This window comes from Bos taurus, chromosome 5, assembly GCF_002263795.3.
Source record: "Bos taurus isolate L1 Dominette 01449 registration number 42190680 breed Hereford chromosome 5, ARS-UCD2.0, whole genome shotgun sequence".
Lineage (NCBI taxonomy): Eukaryota > Metazoa > Chordata > Mammalia > Artiodactyla > Bovidae > Bos > Bos taurus.
Genome location: NC_037332.1, coordinates 49,872,274 through 49,890,641, shown reverse-complemented (window position 1 = coordinate 49,890,641; position 18,368 = coordinate 49,872,274). Strand labels below are relative to the sequence as shown.

The 18,368-nt window shown below is 40.0% G+C and overlaps 1 protein-coding gene across 3 annotated transcripts in view; it reads left to right on the top strand.

The window, feature by feature from the left end:
- Positions 1-484: 484 nt before the first annotated feature.
- The window catches only part of SRGAP1 (SLIT-ROBO Rho GTPase activating protein 1), a 312,110-nt gene continuing 294,226 nt past the window's right edge, over positions 485-18,368 (top strand). For 2 of the 3 annotated variants that reach the window (XM_005206653.5, XM_059886612.1), the window contains exon 1: positions 485-1,193. In XM_005206653.5, the coding sequence (XP_005206710.1) occupies positions 1,127-1,193 (67 nt within the window). In that variant the 5' untranslated portion in view covers positions 485-1,126. The remainder of the gene's footprint in view (positions 1,194-18,368) is intronic. The other variant, NM_001205668.1, reaches the window with a different exon arrangement.

Below are 18,368 nucleotides of genomic sequence, written 5' to 3'. Positions count from 1 at the left end.
TGGGGCAGCGCAAGCCGGGGAGGCGCTGGGGGCGTCGCCCACGGCCGCCGGGCTCGGTACGCAGGGTCGGGCTGCGGTTGGCCACAAGAGGCATCCATCTTCCTGGAGAAGCGCCGCGCTTGCTTACCGCGCCGGTGGGGAGGAGCGGGGCGAGGGTGGAGAAGAGAGGTCGGTCGGGCCCCTCCCGCGAGCCCTGCCCCGCCTCGCCGAGCCCGGCGCGGCCGCCCGGGCCGCTGCCGCCCGCAGCTCGCTCCCCAGACGCCGGGGAGCCGCGGGCCGTGAGCGCGCCTGCAACTTTGCGGCCGCCAGGGGCGCGGCTCCTCCAGGGGCGCGTGAGGGTGTGCCGGTAGCCTGCGGCCTCCTGGGGGCAGCAGCTGCAAGGGGGACCGGGAGAAAGAGGCAGTCTCGGTGCACCGTGGCCCAGGAGGCGGAGGCCCCGCGAGGCGCCGGCGGTGGAAACCTAAACTCCGCCGGGGCTGCGCCCAGGACGCGTTCTTACAGCGCGTTAGCCGCCCTCGCGGCGGCCGCCCTGGACTCGTTTTAGGATCGCGATTCCTCTACCCTGCCCGGGGCAGTAGCAGCCGTGTGTGCAGACGGAGGAGCGGCAGCAGCATCCCCAGCCCGGGCGGGACCCCTGAGCGCCGGAGCGGGCGGCTGAGCAGGAAGGGAGGGTCGCGGCGCCCGCCCTCCCCGGCTGGCCCTGCCCCACGCTCCCCGTGCGGGTGGCTAACAATGGTGCGGAGTGCCGGCGCTATCCCCGCGTCCGCCCAGCGGCTGTAGAGGAAGTGGCCGGGCTCCGGGTGGGGTGGGCAGGGAGACGCCCCCCGCCACTCGCCCGCTGGAGTTCGCCGGCGCGCCGGGCCTCTCCGGCCCCGAGCCCTGGGCTCCCCTCCGCATCGCCGACGGCAGCTCGATCCCGAGAGTATGGTGCCAGCGCCCGGGTTAATCTAGTTCTCGGCTCGCTCCTTTTTTTCCCCTCCTCCTCCTCCTCCTCTCCCTCCCGTCGGTGCTGCTTCTGGGTTCCCGGCATTTGGGAGTACAACTCTCTGCTTCTCCGAGGAGACTGACTGGTCGGTGACCCCTTACAGAACTTGCCCATTGAAAGCAAACCCAGAACAGCTGGATAATGTCCACTCCGAGCAGATTCAAAAAGGACAAAGAGATCATCGCCGAGTATGAAAGTCAAGTCAAAGGTACGGATGGGAGCGGCTGCCTGGCTCCTTTTGTGTGCTTTCTTGTCATTGTGCTCCGGGAGTTGCGTTTTCTAACTTGGGGGTCTGCGTTGGAGGAAGGTGGTGAGAGACAACTGGAGCGCCTGGTTGAGCCATCCGGGGCTTCGTGCGAGCCAGGCTCAGTCCCAGTCCCGTCAGGTCCACGGGGAGCTGGAAACCCGGTGGCTCTCCCCCGCTGCCCGCTCGCCACCTCCAATAGGGGAGAACTGGCTTTAAATTAACCACCTTCAGCCGGCAACTTACATAGGAGGTAGGCAGCAGCAGAGGTTCCCCCCCAGTTATCAACACCAGCATCTTTTTTTTTTTTTTTTAAGAATATACCATTGTCACAGCCATTGATACATTGTCATGTAATTTTTTTTTTTTCTTTTAAGGAGTCATTTTTCTGAAGTCTGGACCCTTAGTGGTCTAGAGCTTCCTTGAGTGCAGGAAATTGGCGACATTTGCACTAATCACTCATTTATCAGGGCGAGTCCCCCTTCTATAAAACAGCTCCCTAAAAGCCTGGCAGTTAAACCAAGAAAGGACTAGTGGAATCTGACTCTTCCTCTATAATGGGCCGGAATTCAGTGCCATCTTTCACACTCACACGGGAATATTGCTTTATCATTTGCTGGAGGCCACTTGCATGTAAAATGAAGGTTTGAATGTTTGAGTAGTAGTTTGACCATTTACATGGTCACCTAATGAAGGAATCTAGTTATGGTTGATTATGGCATTTTTACTTAATGTGTATTGCGGTTTAAAATATATATTTTCTCTCTGGTACAAGTATTTTGTGTTGCTGATGAAGTGTTTAATAAACATTTATTTGTTGTTTATTTTTTCCTCTTCCTCTATCACTGGTAGCTTTTACCATCCATTGAGACAATGGATGGAGTGTTGAGATTACTGCTGTTCTTTGGAATATTCAATGCAAAGTTGATAAAAATTGCTTTGTAGACACCTGTGTTTGTACAGACACAATCTTATGAAAGGGCTGCAGAGAAAGGCATTCCTGTACTTGTCTTGGGAAAGGCAGGAGCAGCCTGGGAGTTCTTTTGTGTGGTCAAGTTGTGAAAATGCCTGGAGTCCAGTGAAAGGACCTGGAAGGGAAACCCTCTGTCAATCAGTGAGAATCTGGACCAACTTATGACTAGAGGCAAACACAATATGCAAGCCCAGGGACTTACATTTCCTTTAGGTTGACTCCAGTAATGGAGTTAAGATGAACACTCTTCAGGAAACACAGATTTTTATCGGCTTGCAGTTAAGATAATGTATGCTTGTAGGAACTGGTTACATTGACATGGAAGTTATTTTAGCAGAGAAGTAATTATTTGCTTAGAGACAGATAAACTTTCTAATGAGCATAACCTTTCTTTTCTTAACAAATCCAACAGCCTTTCTCAGGTAGAACTCCTGTTCACAATCACCATTTCTCTGTACAGTTTTTCCGCATGGCTCTTTGTGGCAAGTCTTCAAGGGGTGGCAGTCTGGATTTTGTGCTATCTGCAGCGCTGACTGGCAGCATGTACTTCTAAGAATTGGTTTCTTTATTTCTGCTCTAAGGTTGTTTGTTCATGATCAAGTTCTTATCTGAAAAATATTCTCATGATTAATAAATTCTATAGTTACATGGTTACTTATATACTTTGAGAGTTTAGGCCCTCAACATTGGTTTAAAAATCAATAAAACAGGATATGTTCCTGTGTTTAAAATGTGTCCATCAAATCCAAGGAAAAATTATGAACATGGTGAAAATTATTTTTGGAACAAATTGCGACCCATAAAAAGTGATCTCTCTATTCCCTTCAACCCTCCTCAATCACCTGTGAGTCCTCAGACAGCTTTAGGACTGCTTTCTACACCTGAACTACCTTTCTCATCAGGGCCTGTGTCCAAAGTTCATCTACTTCCTCTGCAGTATTTACACATCCTGTGTCTAACCCAGATCCTTACTGTTGTTGTTCAGTCGCTAAGTCATATCCAGCTCTTTATGACCCCATGGGCTGAACTGTTATCTTCCGCTTTTCACACACACCATTATCAGGACAACTGCACTTCTTATGATAACTGGGTCTGAGATACCCAGGGGGACGCCGCAAAGCTTCTCACCACCTGGCCCCAGAAGTTCCAGAATCACTGTTGCTGTATTCTATTGATTGTTGTTGTTCAGGTGCCAAGTTGTTTCCCACCCGTGGACTGCAGCACACCCGGCTCCTCTGTCCTTAACTATCTCCCAGAGTTTGCTCAAATTCCTATCCATTGAGTTGGTGACATAATCTAACCGCGTCATCCTCTGCCTCCCCCTTCTCCTTTTGCAGTCAACCTTTCCCAACATCAGAGTCTTTTCCAATTAGTCAGCTCTTTGCATCACGTGGCAAAAGTATTGAAGCTTCCCCTACAGTCCATCCAGTGAATATTCAGGGTTGATTTCCTTTAGGACTGACTGGTTTGATCTCGTTGCCCCTAATACCAGCTCCTTATATCCATATGTAAATATGGGAATAGGGAAATACAATGGAATTGGACCATATGCACTTTGAATGGCACAAATTCGCCTGAACTTACTAGGCAACATGAAGAAGACAGTGAGAGAGAAATGAGAGTTAAATAGTGCCTGAGGCCTGCTGTCTGTGAAGTGAGAATAGGTCCCTCATTAAGAATAGTTTCAGAGGTAGGATCCTGGTTTTCCGTTTCTTTTCCTGAGTCCCTCTTTAAGGTTGAGGGTCTCACCCTGGCAGAATGCTAGTCCACTAGTTAAAGATAGGTGGATTGAGAACAACCAACTCCCTCAGTTCTAGCAGATATTTCATCTGATGGTAAACAAAAGACAGATGGCTCATTCTATCGCTGGAGGAAAACCTAGCTGTATTGGCCTCATTAAGAGAAGACTCTTAACAGGTCTCTTCCGAATAAAGCCACATATATTGAACTCTCTGGATGACTTCCATGTATGGGAGAGTCACCTTTGCTTTAACTTTTTTCGTAATGAATTCGTATCTGAGTTCTCAGGGAATTAAAGTGTAATACCCAGGTAGAGTGGTAGTAAAGAATCCACCTGCCAGTGCTGAAAACACAGAAGAGGTGGGTTCGATCCCTGGGTCAGGAAGATCCCCTGGAGTAGGAGGTGGCAACCCGCTCCAGTATTCTTGCCTGGAAAATTGTATGGCAGAGGAACCTGGCGGGCTGTCAGACATGACTGAGCACTCATGTATTCATTCACATAGAGAATACAGAAAAAATAATAAAATCACGTTCAGAAAAGTAGAGCACAGGATTGTAAGAGGGGGAAGAATTGGAGATTATGAGTTAAAGGAATAGATAGGTGTAAATCAAGGACCAAAGGACCCCAAGCAATAATTTGCATGTGTTAGGAGGAGAAGGATTATTTCATGCATGTTGGTCAATTTCCCAAAGACTTAGAATCCAGAGAAATTAATCTCTTGTTTGTGTGGGGCCTTAAAAAGCAAGTTTGTCTGGAAAAATATATGAAACTCAAACCGGTCGACTACACTACTTTTAGCATCTCTGGCAAAAAACTTAGCAGTGGAAAAGATCACCAGTGGCTAGCAGAAGGTTGAGGATTATCTGTGGATTTCAGAGATATAGTAATTTTTGAATTCTGCAGCAGAAATATTATAGAGTCCATATAAAAAATATGGGTTCACCTATGGGAGTCAGAAGAATCAAAAGACACATTTTATGAGGTGGAACTCATGGATGGGAAGTTGTGTTTGTTTTTAATAATGCGTGTTGTTCGTTGCTAAGAATTGACAGCTATTATTTGCAGTATTTTCCAAGGGATAATCTCGTACTCTCATCTACATGCCATATGTGCAGGAAGTGCCAAGAAAATCTGTTGTTCTTTAACCACCCTGCTGCCTGAACTACAAATAGTACATTTTGGTGGCAGATGGAGCATAAGAAATTGCCAATTCAATTTGATAGGACCTCACATCATGTGATAGGTTTCAGTGGGGAAATTAAAAGTGGTTCTGTCACTCATACGGAACCTGTGTCTACGTCTACTGTTCTTTCGTTTAGCTTGCAATAGAAAATACCAGTTTAAATTGTGAATTAAAATTTTATAGCTGGGAAGGACTTTAAACATTTCCTGTCCAGCCTACTTATACAGTATAAGGAGGCATAATGTCAGTTGCACAATTAATCATAATATACGTGGGACGGAACCCAGGTCCTCGGCTTTTCAGTAGCAAACCAAACCAAGTTTTGGTTTGCTTTTAGATTCCTCACAAAGTAGAGTAGGAGATAGAACACTTACCTATTTAGACTTTACATCTGTTGAAGAAATCATAGCTAGATGAAAGAGAGAACAACTCTTTTATCTATTAACAGGAGGAGTTAATTCAAGTGATTAACAGCAACTAAAAAAAATTATTTTTCACCAAGATCATTTCAAGAAACCACAGTGCCCAGGCGGTAGCTTCACATCATGCCTTTGAGATCAAGGGGAAAAAATAGGTGAATATGTACAATTGTAACACAGTTAAAATTTTGGTCATGCTAATTGCAGCCATTGCAATAAGACCTCTTAGATTGTCCAGAAAACTTGATTAGTTTCATGAATTTGAAAATATCTTGAATAGTTCTGGAGAAATTTTTAAGCAAAGCATGTTCTTCTGAAATACAGTGAGGGTTGGCATATGCTATGGGATGATAAATCTGAGCTCTAACCATTATATTGAAACCATTATATAAGCTGAGATAAATAGGTCAGGAACCCCTACATCCTCAGCTCTGGTCCAGTTGAGAGTCTACTTTGTGGACTGACCAAACCCTTTTTTATGCTACTTATTTTTATTTCAAATTATACCACTGAGAATTAAGATTAAAAAAACAAAAGCCGAGTAGACTGTATGTCTAATCACTCCGTCTCTTTTTGTTTTAGTAGTTTGAAGTCAGAAACTGATATTAGAGACAGTTCCTTGAAGACATTTTTGTTACTTGAAGGTGTTTTTATTTGTTGGTCCCAAGTTACCTTCTAGTTTACTAACAGCATATTTGTGCTCATGTGCTGATACCTCAGGATGGGAAGAAACAGAACATGCAAAGAGCAGAAACTTTGGTGTTAGCCACTCAGTCCTGCCACTAATGATACATTTGACCACTATTAGTCAATTTCTTCATCTGTAAAATGGGGATAATATTGATAGTAGTACTTACTTCCTTACCTTTGTGAGGCTTCTGTGAGGTGATTTGTAGAAAGCCTTTATTACAGACTTGGCACTAATGAATAGTCTTTAAAAATTAGGCTTTGTTATCTGTTTAACTTTTATTTTCTTTAGTTTCAACTGCTTCTTTTTATATTCTGAGTTGGATAAGCTTTTTGAAATTCAAATACATAATCACCAATCTGCTGCCTAAATAGATCCCAAAGTGGGCGATTATAAGCCATTCTAATAAAGTGCTCTGTACACTTAGAATAGAGTGAGTTTCATGGTGAAATTAAAAAGGGATATGTACTAGGCAAACCAGAGGGATGCCCAGCTCCTTCTAAGGTGGATTTCTTTTTTTTTATTGTGCCATTGCTTTTTATCCAAGTACATATAACGGAGCCGAGAAGCACATTCCCTAGGCTGCCATGTGTTTACTTACAACTTTTGTTTAAAATATTCTCTTCCTTTAATAATACCAAATGAGCTTCCCTGATTACTCAAGAAGTAAAGAATCCTCCTGGAACGCGGGAGACACGGGAGAGGTGGGTTCGATCCCTGGATCGGGAAGATCCCCTAGAGGAGGAAATGGCAACCCACTCCAGTATTTTTGCCTGGGAAATCCCATGGACAGAGGAGCCTGGTGGGCTACAGTCCATTGGGTTACAGAGTCCCATATGACTGAGCTTGCACCCAGCTTAATGATGCCAAATGGAAAATGAAAACTGTAGTCCTGTGACAAAAAGCATTCTTATAATGTCCAATAAAGTCTCTGACTTAATTTCATAGCGAAATATTTTGTTTTAAAATCATTATAGAGGGTCTTCCCTGGTTGTCCAGTGGTTAAGACTCCATGCTCCCAATGCAGGGAGTCTAGGTTCCATCCTTGGTCAGGGAACTAGATCCCAAATGCTGCAGCTGAGTTTGCATGCCCCAACGATCTTGCAAGCTGCAACAAGACCTAGCTCAGCCAAATAAATAAAATAAATAAATAAATAAAATCAATGTAGAAATGAGTTTTTTTGCATATAACTGTTCATTTGCTTTTGCTTATGAGAGCACTCTGCTTTTTCCAGCTTTATTGCGATAGAACCGACATAACAGAGAACAGTTTGATATTAAAAATTATTGTCTATTATCTCCCACATCTCCAATAGAGCTTTGTTAAACATTAATTGAATGAATAAAGTAATCATTTTGAATTATTATTCCTTTATAGTATAACCAACATGTTCATCATAGAATTATCTAGGGTGTCTGACAATCAAGTATTATCACAAAATTAAATTGAACTCAAATGTAACATCTTTAGAAAAGTCGCAAAGCTGGAAACGATCTAAATGTCCAACAGTGGAGAATAGTTAACTAAATTCTACTTGGGAGTGATTAGCTAACTTACACACGTGAAGTCATTAACACAGGTGTTTGAAGAACATTTTATGGTATGGAGAAATATTTTCTAATAATTATTTACAATTTAGTGAATAATTTATATTATGTCTGGTAGGCCGAATTCTCCTTCCTTATACCGTTTCAAACGTATCTTGGTGATCTTGATCCTTTCTCTTTCATGTGCATTTTAGAATCAGTTTTCCTTCCATGGGAAGTCCATTGGCAGTTTGATTAAAACTGTGAAATTATAGAGCAATTAGCAGAGAATGGGCATCTTTATATTAGATTATAAATTCTACTTACACATGAATATGAATATTTCTGCATTTATTTAGTTATTTTTAAATATCTTACTATAAAGTTTTATATCTTCTATGTCTTTTGTTAGATTTATTTCACTTTTCTTACTGTATATGATGTCTCTTTTAAAATTGTTTTTTAACTGTTTCTGGTGTGCAGAAATGCCATTTCTGTTCAGTTCAGTGTGCAGAAATGCCATTTACCTCTGTATAAAAGTCTTATATCCAGCCGCCTTACTAGTTTATTATTATTACAAATAATTTGTTCATATTTTGGTTACAAAATCTTATTATTTGCAAATGAAGACAATTACATTTCCTCCTTCCCAATCCTTTTGGCTTTAATTTATTCTTCTATTTTTGCCCTAGGCAGAATTTTGAGTATGAAGTTGATAAATGTAGTGAATTGGCATTCTTTTCTTGTCCTGGATTTAAAGGGAGTGTTTTCAAGCCTTTTTTCCCCCATAAAGGATAATGATTGTTTTCGTTTTGTTATAGATATTCTCATCAGGTTAGGTAAGATCTCACATATTCTCTGTTTACTTGAAGTTTTAATCATTAATAGTTCGTTGAAAGTTACCTTTTTTCTTTTTGCATTTATTGATATTATTTTTTGTTCTTTAATCAGTTAATGTAATGAGAAATCTTTATAGAGTTTTTAATATTAAGTCATCTCTGTATTCCAGAATTAAACCTGTCTTCAGCATTGTATTATATATGTAAATAGTTGCATTCAGTTTGCCAGTATTTAGTTTAGGTTTTTAGGAGGAAGTGTTTTTTTTTATTGTTTTTTGCTTGGTTGGTTGGTTTTTGTCTCTAAATCCTGAAACAAAATAGACCCATGGCTTTGCTTTCGGACACTGTCCTTATCGGGTTCTTGTTCCACTTATACTCACAGAATGCATTGGAGAGTATTGCTTCTCTATTTTGTGGAAGATTTTGAAATTTTGGAATATTCCTTCTCTTGAAAGGTCCGTAAAACTGCTTATTTGAGTCTAGTTATTTTCTTTGTGTGAAGAACTTTTAACTGCTTACCAGCAGTTAAGCTTTAGTTTTATTAGTGATAGTATTATTTATTCTTTTTATTCCTTCTGAAGTCAGTTTTGATAAGTTATATTTTTCTAAAGACGTCTCCATTTTCTGTATGTTTTCAGATACATTGACATAATGTTGATGATAGTATATTTTTGAAATAAGGGCCGATTTCTATTTAATTTAAAATACCATTTTAGGGAATTCCCTGGCAGTCCGATGGTTAGGACTTGAAGCTTTCACTGTGAGGGCCCACGTTCAATCTCTGTTCAGGGAACTAAGATCCCACAAGCCATGTGGTATGGCTAACAAATAAAAATTTTAAATAAATAAAAAATAAAATATTATTTTAAAATATTTATTTTTATCTCATCTCTTTGCTGAATCTTGAAAGGGGGTTGTCTATTTTTGTTGTTTTTTCTTTTCTCATATTGATTTCTACTCTTATCTTTATTATCATCCTTTAAATTTTTTTCAGATTTATTCTGTTCTTTATCTGTTTTTTTCAGTTGGACATACATCTCATTTGTTTTTAATTTTTTAAAATTTATTTTTAATTGGGGGATAATTGCTTTACAATTGGCATCCCACTCCAGTACTCTTGCCTGGAAAATCCCATGGATGCAGGAGCCTGGTAGGCTGCAGTCCGTGGGGCCGCTAAGAGTCAGACAGGACTGAGCGACTTCACTTTCACTCTTCACTTTCATGCATTGGAGAAGGAAATGGCAACCCACTCCAGTGTTCTTGCCTTGAGAATCCCAGGGACTGGGGAGCCTGGTGAGCTGCTGTCTGTGGGGTTGCACAGAGTCGGACACGACTGAAGCAACTTAGCAGTAGCAGCAGCAGCAGATTGTGTTGGTTTCTGCCTTATATCAAGGTGAATCAGCCATAGGTATACACATTTCCCCTCCCTCTTAAACCTCCCTTCCACCTCCCACCCCATCCCACCCCTCTAGGTAGTCAAGGGGCACCAGATTTGAGGTCTCTGTGTCATTCAGCAGATTCATTCAGTGCTCCTCTCTTTTTGTCCTACCCTCTCCTTCTCCCACTGTATCTACAGATCTGTTCTCTAAATAGGTTCATCAGTACCATCTTTCTAGATTCCATATATATGCATTAATATACAATGTTTTTTTCTTTTCTCTTCTCTTTTCTCTTTCTGACTTACTTCACTCTATATAATAGGATCTAGGTTCATCCACCTCTTTAGAACTGAGTCAGATGTGTTCCTTTTTATGGCTTAGTAATATTCCATTGCATGTATGAACCAAAACTTCTTTATCCATTCATCTGTTGATGGACATCTGGGTTGCTTCCATGTCCTAGCTATGGTAAATAGTGCTGCAATGAACACTGGGGTATATGTATCTTTTTCAATTATGATTTCCTCACAGTATATGCCCAGTAGTGGGATTGTTGAGTCATTTGGTAGTTTTATTCCTAGTAGCTTTCAAGCTCATTGTTTCTATCCTTCTTTGCTATTATAAGCATTTAAGACAATGCATTTTTTTTTCTAATGTAAATGTTATTTCTAACAAAAGCGTTATTCCTAAGAAAGGCATCTGTTCTTCTCCCCTAATAAATATTTATGATAATTTCCCTTAAAATACTGTTTTTGCTTCATCTAGCAAATTTTGATTTTGTGGAGTTTATTAAAATTATGTTCTGAGTATTCTGAATTTGTTACAATGGTTCCTTCTTACCTATGAGGTATAAAGAAATATGACTTTACATTTTAAAAAAAGTGAGGCTATTTATATCTTTTTTAAAAAATATAATTACTGCATTGCAGTCTGAGTAATTTCTGAGAGTAATTTATTTTTTTGAAGTGTTTGAAATTAGCTACAGATCATTTCCTTTTACTGTTCTCTGGAGGAATTCATGTAAGACTGGAACTATGTGACTCTTAAATATTTACTAAAGTCATCTAGGTCTAGTATTTTCATCAAGGAAAAAAAACGCCATTGCTTTTGAATTTACAGATTTTCTAATTTATTGACATAAAATTGTTTATTGTATTCTCATACCTTTTTAATCTCTGCAGCATCTGCAGTTATATTTCTTTTCTGTTGGTAACAATTGTTTATATGTGTGTCTTCTCCCTTTTTTCCATGATTGACCTTGCCAGAGGTGTGTTTATTAGTCTTTCCCAAGAACTAGTTTTATACTTCTTTGATTTACTGTATTGTATATTTGTTTTCTATTTTGTTAGTATATTTCCTCCCTATGATTCCCTTCCTTTTACTTTTTTTGTGAGCATTATTTGCTGATCCTTTTTAAAATTCTTATTTATTTTCCAAGTTGTTACTTTTTATAATGTAAACATGTAAGGTAATAAAATTTCCTCTAAGATTATTTTTCCATGTTTATTGTTCAATTTAAGAGGATAGCATATGTAGCTTTTCTTTTTTTTTTAAAAGTATAGTTGATATACAGTGTTGTGGTAGTTTCAGATGTATAGCAAAATGATTCAGTTATATAAAAACTGAATATATATGTTAAATATATAAAAATATATATTTTTTCTTTTTTAGATCCTTTTCCATTTTAGATTATAAAATACTGTATATAGTTCCCTGTGCTATACAGTAGGTCCTTGTTTACTTATTGGTATTTTATATGTAGTAATGTGAGAGTTGGACGATAAAGAAAACTGAGCACAGAAGAATTGATGCTTTTGAACTGTGGTGTTGGAGAAGACTCTTGAGAGTCCCTTGGACTGCAAGGAGATCCAACCAGTCCATCCTAAAGGAGATCAGTCCTGGGTGTTCATTGGCAGGACTGATGTTAAAGCTGAAACTCCAATACTTTGGCCACCTGATGCGAAGAGCTGACTTGTCTGAAAAAACCCTGATGCTGGGAAAGATTGAAGGCGGGAGGAGAAGTGGACGACAGAGGATGAGATGGTTGGATGGCATCACCGACTCAATGGACATGAGTTTGAGTAAACTCTGGGAGTTGGTGATGGACAGGGAGGCCTGGCATGCAGTCCATTGGGTCACAAAGAGTTGGACATGACTGAGTGACTGAACTGAGCTGAACTGAATGTATATCTCTAAAAATTTTACATGTAGTGTTTTTCTTATCTTTCGGTTTTGTGTACTTTCTAATTTCTATTGTGATTTTTTTCTGTGACTCATAGTCTGTTTAAAAGTGTTTTAAATTTTTCAGATACAAAGTTATTTCATTTATCATTTTGTTACTAATTTCTAACTTAATTGCATTGTCATTATAGAACATGGTCTGATTATACTGATCTTTTGAAATATTTTTCTTGACCATGCTGTTTAAGATCAGAAGCCTCAACCTCCTGTGGCTCTTCCCATCTTCCTTCTCTTGCGTTCTCTCTCTCCATAGCACTTGTTATCATTTGACCTGCTTTATACTGACTTCATCTTGTTGGAGGCTTTTAAAATTCCTTACTTATATGAAAACTGGTGATGTGGTTAAAATCATATTTTAAAAATATTTTATCTAGTGTTTTAATTTCAATCAGAAAAGTCAGGGCTATCTATCTAAATTTACAGTATACTGTAGGAAGCAGAAGTCAATTATTCAATAGGTTTTTTTTTTTTTTTTTGAGCCCATCGGTTTTTAAAAATTAATTAATTTGTTCTTGCTGCTCTGGGTCTCTGTTGCTGCACATGGCCTATCCTCTAGTTGCAGTGCTCAGGCTTCTCATGGTGATGGCTTTTCTTGTTACTGAGCACAGGCTCCAGTAGTTGGAGCGCACGAGCTTAGTTGCCCCGTGGCATGTGGAATCTTCCTGCACCAGGAATCAAACCCATGTCCCCTGCATTGGCAGGTAGATTCTTAACCATTGGACCACCAGGGAATTCCAAGCCCATCAATTTATTACATTTTTTATTGAGATATAATTGACATTATATTAATATTGACATTATGATATTATAACATTATATAATAGTATATTAGTTTCAGGTGTGGAGGAGGGCATGCCAACCCATTCCAGTATTCTTGCCTGGAGAATCCCATGGACAGAGGAGCCTGGAGGGCTACAGCCCATGGGGTCTCAAAGACTCAGACACAACTGAGCGACTAAGCACAGCACAGTTTCAGGTGTACAACATAATGATTCTGTAGTTGTAAATATTTCCAAATGAGCACTACAGTAAGTATATCACCACACATAGAATATTTTTTCTTGTGATGAAAACTTTTAAATCTACTCTCAGTAACTTTCATACAATTATTTTTAATTCATTCAATATCAAGTTCTGTTTTAGGAAGAGAACCCAAAAATATATATAGGTCAAGTTACTGGGAAGACTCAGTCTGTTTTTTCCTAAAGAGAATTATAGGGGTTTAATCCCTGCCCTCTAGAATGATGCTTATAACCCAAGATCCATACACTGAAGAGGAGAGCAAATAATGTTATCCTAACACTTTCAAGGTCTTCATGTATAAGTATATGTCTGCACATGGAAAAATCCAGGATATGTGGATTTTAGGGATGAAAATGTGTAGTGAGGATCAATGAAAGGCTTTGATATGGGCTGCACATGAAAACATCCACACTTTTCTGAATAATCTTGAGATGCTGCTGGAAAACTGAGCTCTTGCTTCTGTTGTTAATCATGCAGAGTCTGGTCTTTCATTCCTGGAGTTTGCAGGTAACAGCTTTCCTTTTCTTTCAGAGCTACTTCTACCATTTTATCCCTTGGAGTTCTAGTCGAGAGCTGGCTGCGGTGACCTGTAATAATTCAGGCTTCCTAGAAAAGGTAGCACCCTCTAGCCTTCTTGGCATCACAGCAGAATAGCCAATGTAGCATAAGGAGCGTTTACAAAGTCCCAGCAGTTCTTTTTTTTTTTTTTTTTTTTAATTTTATTTTTAAACTTTACATAATTGTATTAGTTTTACCAAATATCAAAATGAATCCATCACAGGTATACATGTGCTCCCCATCCTGTACCCTCCTCCCGCCTCCCTCCCCATACCATCCCTCTGGGTCGTCCCAGTGCACTAGCCCCATGCATCAAGTATCGTGTATCAAACCTGGAATGGCATCTCGTTTCATACATGATATTTTACATGTTTCAATGGCATTCTCCCAAATCTTCCCACCCTCTCCCTCTCCCACAGAGTCCAGCAGTTCTTAAAGTGCTTGGTGTCCCAGTTTCTGGGCTGTCATTTCTAACTCCTTCTCAGTTGATCTGTGGAAGACCTTTCTTTGGACTTTTGTCCTTATGTTATTTGCTTTTATTATTCTGAAGGTGCAGCTTACAAAAACAGTTCTCTCCCTCAGACCTCCAGCAGTTAAGATAGAACAATAGGTGTCTGCTTATCTTATATAAGTTAGGAATTTTTGACCTCTGAGGACGTCCAGATTTTAGTCTGGCTGTGAATGTAGCGTATTTGAAAAATGAAAGTAAGCCGCCAACGACTGCCAACGTTATTTACCAAAGAAGAGAGAGTAGAAAGAAGTCATTCTACTCATCTTATTTTCCATATGTCATGGCTTTGTGGCATATTTTGATTTCTTGTCAGTGTCCGATGAACAGTTCTCTTTGAGGATCAGTGATGGCTTTTCCTTGTGCACATATTGATGATGTACAACAGTTCAGTCAAATTATAACCCACAAACACCAGCAGTAATTCTGGAACTCAGAGCCAAAGGTGTGGCCGTTGCTGCAGTGAGCTGCCTGCTCCCTGTCTTCAGGGGACAGAGAGAGAAGGACAGGTGGGTAAAGAGAGCAGCTCTTTAGAAGGCTCCTTAAGCAGCCCTAGAAAAGTGGAATGTTTTCTGGGCTGACTCCTGACTTGAATAATTTGCTCTCATTTCTGTGCTGTGCTCAGCTTTCACCTTTCTTTTCATCATTACAGACAGTGGATGCATTCCCTAGTAAAAATATGGCACAGAAAGCTGGTGAAGTGTGAGACTTTAGAAAGGAGAATTTGTTAGATTTCATTTCCCTTAGAAAAGTTTGCTGAGTATCCTACTACAAAGAGAGAGTGTGTTAGTGAATGCTTTTTCAAATGGCCACTCCATTTCTAACTGACCTTCAGTTACAATTGTTTTAAAAATGTTAATGGGAACTCTCAAATGTGTCACCAAAAGTGCATGTTTGAGAAATTTCCAGACTGTATTTTTATAAAATTCAGAGTTTTAGTGATACACATTTTTCCTGTATTCTCCAAATACCTAATCTACAAATAAATATATCTTTTTTGGGGACTGGGAACTCTACATCCTAGTCAGGTTAACATTTTTAGTCACTTTTCTGTTAGGTATCTCTTTTCCTCCATTGGTCTTGGTATTACATTGTGAAATAATGTACAGAAATCCCTGTGCACTGTCAAACGCAATAAAAATGACTTTTATTGTCTTTGTGATCAGTCATCTTCTGGAAGTTTCTGACATTCTCCTAATGTCCCATTTTCAGATACCGTAACACTCTGAAATAAACATACCTGCATAAATTTATAAGTATTCTGTATAGCATAGTAGTTTGTAGCATAGCCTCAGAAATCAGACTGCTGACCTGGGGTCCAAATCCTGCCTCAACTACTCTCCAGCTATTGGATTATGAGCAGATAACTTCCTCTCATCCTGCCTTACTTTCCTTGCCTATAAAATAGAAATAATAGTACTTCACTCAGAGCATTGGTAAAACAAGTAGAGTATTGAACAGACAAACTGACCGGCACATAGTAAGTGCTTAAAAAGTGTTGGTGTATTGCCATTTTTATGGACTCTGGCTCTGGAAGCAATAGTAATCAACTTTAGATTGTAAAAGATTTACTAGACAAGAAGAGCCTAAGGAGACCTGAGGACCAAATCCTGGATGGGATTCTGCAGCGGGAAAAGGCCATTAGTTAAAAACTAAGGGAATCCCAAATAAAGTATGGACTTTAGTTGAGTGAGTGAGTGAGTGAAGTCGCTCAGTCGTGTCTGACTCTTTGCGACCCCGTGGACTGTAGCCCACCAGGCTCCTCTGTCCATCGGATTCTCCAGGCAAGAATACTGGAGTGGGTTGCCATTTCCTTCTCCAGGGAATCTTCCTGACCCAGGGATCGAACCGCATTGCAGGCAGACGCTTTAACCTCTGAGCCACCAGGGGCTTTAGTTAATTTTTAAAAATACTTAGTAAGAATAGACAAAGAAAACAGTTACTCTTATAAAAAAAAAATAACTTTCATGGTTATAAAAATTTGTTTTTGGCTGAACTACAGAACTGATAAGGCAAAAAATGGCAGTTCTCAAATCATTTGCAGTTTACCCTTCCAGTGGCATCACTGGCATTTGTGTTCATAGTATTTACCTACCTACCTATTGAGTGAACAAATGTGGTCATTTGCAGGATAGTTACTGTAGACTTGCTTTTTATTCAACAGTAGATTGTTGCTGCTCAGAGTTGGTCCGTAGACCAGGGCTGGTCAGAACCATTTATTAGCAGTCCATGAGGAGATATGGTAAATCATGGCCCTGCTTCCTTTATCCAGCAAGTCTTGCTCCACACAAATGTCAGCTAAACTAAACAGTGCTTAGTGATGTGTTGATTTAGGTTTTGGCACAAGCTCTTTATCTCATTGTGGATCTGCAGCCGACAGTTCTCTGGCCTGTGTGTGAGTAATGTTGGTCGGCACCATTCCATAGAAGTGTATAGAGAGCTGTCTTTTCCCTTTAATGGCTTTTACTGTTACTTGTTGTTCTTTGTTGATTTAGAGACAAGATTGCCCTTCGAATGGGACAGTGGTGACATTTACCAGTGGCCACCTCTGTACTTTTAATCTTCATCAATTTCAGTGATTGGGCTTCCTTTAAGAAAGGCAGCACAGTGGAGAGGTTAATACCTTGGATAAGTGCAGTTCAAATTACGGTTCTTCTGGAACCTCAGTTTTCTAACTTGGAAATGAGTATAATGATTACATTTATTTTATAAGCATTGTTTTGAGGATTAAATAAAATTGTACCTGAAAAGAAGTTAGCACTGCTCTTTTTTTTATTTTTAAATTTTTTACTTTATATTGCAGTATAGCCAGTTGATGTTGTTGTGATAGTTTCAGGTGGACAGCAAAGGGACTCAGCCATGCGTATACATGTATCCATTCTCACCCAAAGCCCCCTCCCATTCAGGCTGCCGCATAGCATTGAATAGAGTTCCCTGTGCTATACAGTAGGTCCTTGTCAGCAATCCATTTTAAATATAGCAGTGCATACATATTGAGTTTAGCACTGCTCTTGGCAGTTAGTAAGGGCTCAGTAAAAATGAGCTACTATAATAATGACTGTTATTTACTACTGCTATACCCGAAGCTGTTGTCTTTATTAGTGGCAGATTTTTTCCTTAAATAATTTAAAACTCATTCATTTCCAGAGAGATTAAAATCACTAAACAGACTTCAGTTTTACAAAGCAAACACTAAAAACTGGGGATTTTAATGGTTCTTTAGAAAAGCAATGAGAGATATATAGCCAATCACCAGAAGCTATACTGGACCCAATCTTAAAAGAATTGTTTTTATAGGCTTTCTAGGACCTTTACCTACAAAGAGGCACTTTGTTACAATTCCTTGTATCATCACTGTTTGAAAACCTTGAGAGATAATGAACTCTGTTTTCTTCATGAGTATGATTGCAGCTAGAGATGTAGGTTGCTCTGCCTTTAACCTGTTCTCCTTGTTCATTAAGGGTTGCCAAAAATTAATCTGCCAAACAAATGGAGAGAACCATAGTTTTTTTCTAGCTACTGTCAAAGGCATACTCCTCTCACTTTCTTCCAGATGGGATATGTTGATAAAGTGTGTGTATGTGTGTCTGTTTCTCTCCTCTCTTTAAGCAGAGCAGCACCCTTGCTCAAGACACCTAAGATAGAGACTCATCTCATGTCCCTCGTCAGCAGTTTATGTCTTTGACAACTTCAGTCTGATTTCTTCTCTGTGTTCACCGACATCTGTTCACTGTGCCTTTCAAGTCTTTCATCATTTGATTATTTTGAGCTAAGATCTAGACTCCTTTCATAATGAATCAGAAAAAGGCCTGGGTCTGGAGTTTTGCTTGTTTCCTGATGCAAAGTGCCTGGTTACAGTACGGTGAGTCCCCTACACACGAACTTTTAAGTTGTGAACTTTCAAAGATGCAAATGGGTATCTGGTTCCAGCAAGGAACCAGAACCTGTGCCTTCAACATCGGGCGTGAGTAAAACTTCTGCTTGCCTTCCGTCTCCTATTGCTGATGACCCTTCAGCTCTGCCACCTCCCACTTCTCCCTCTTCCAGTCAGTAACTCTTC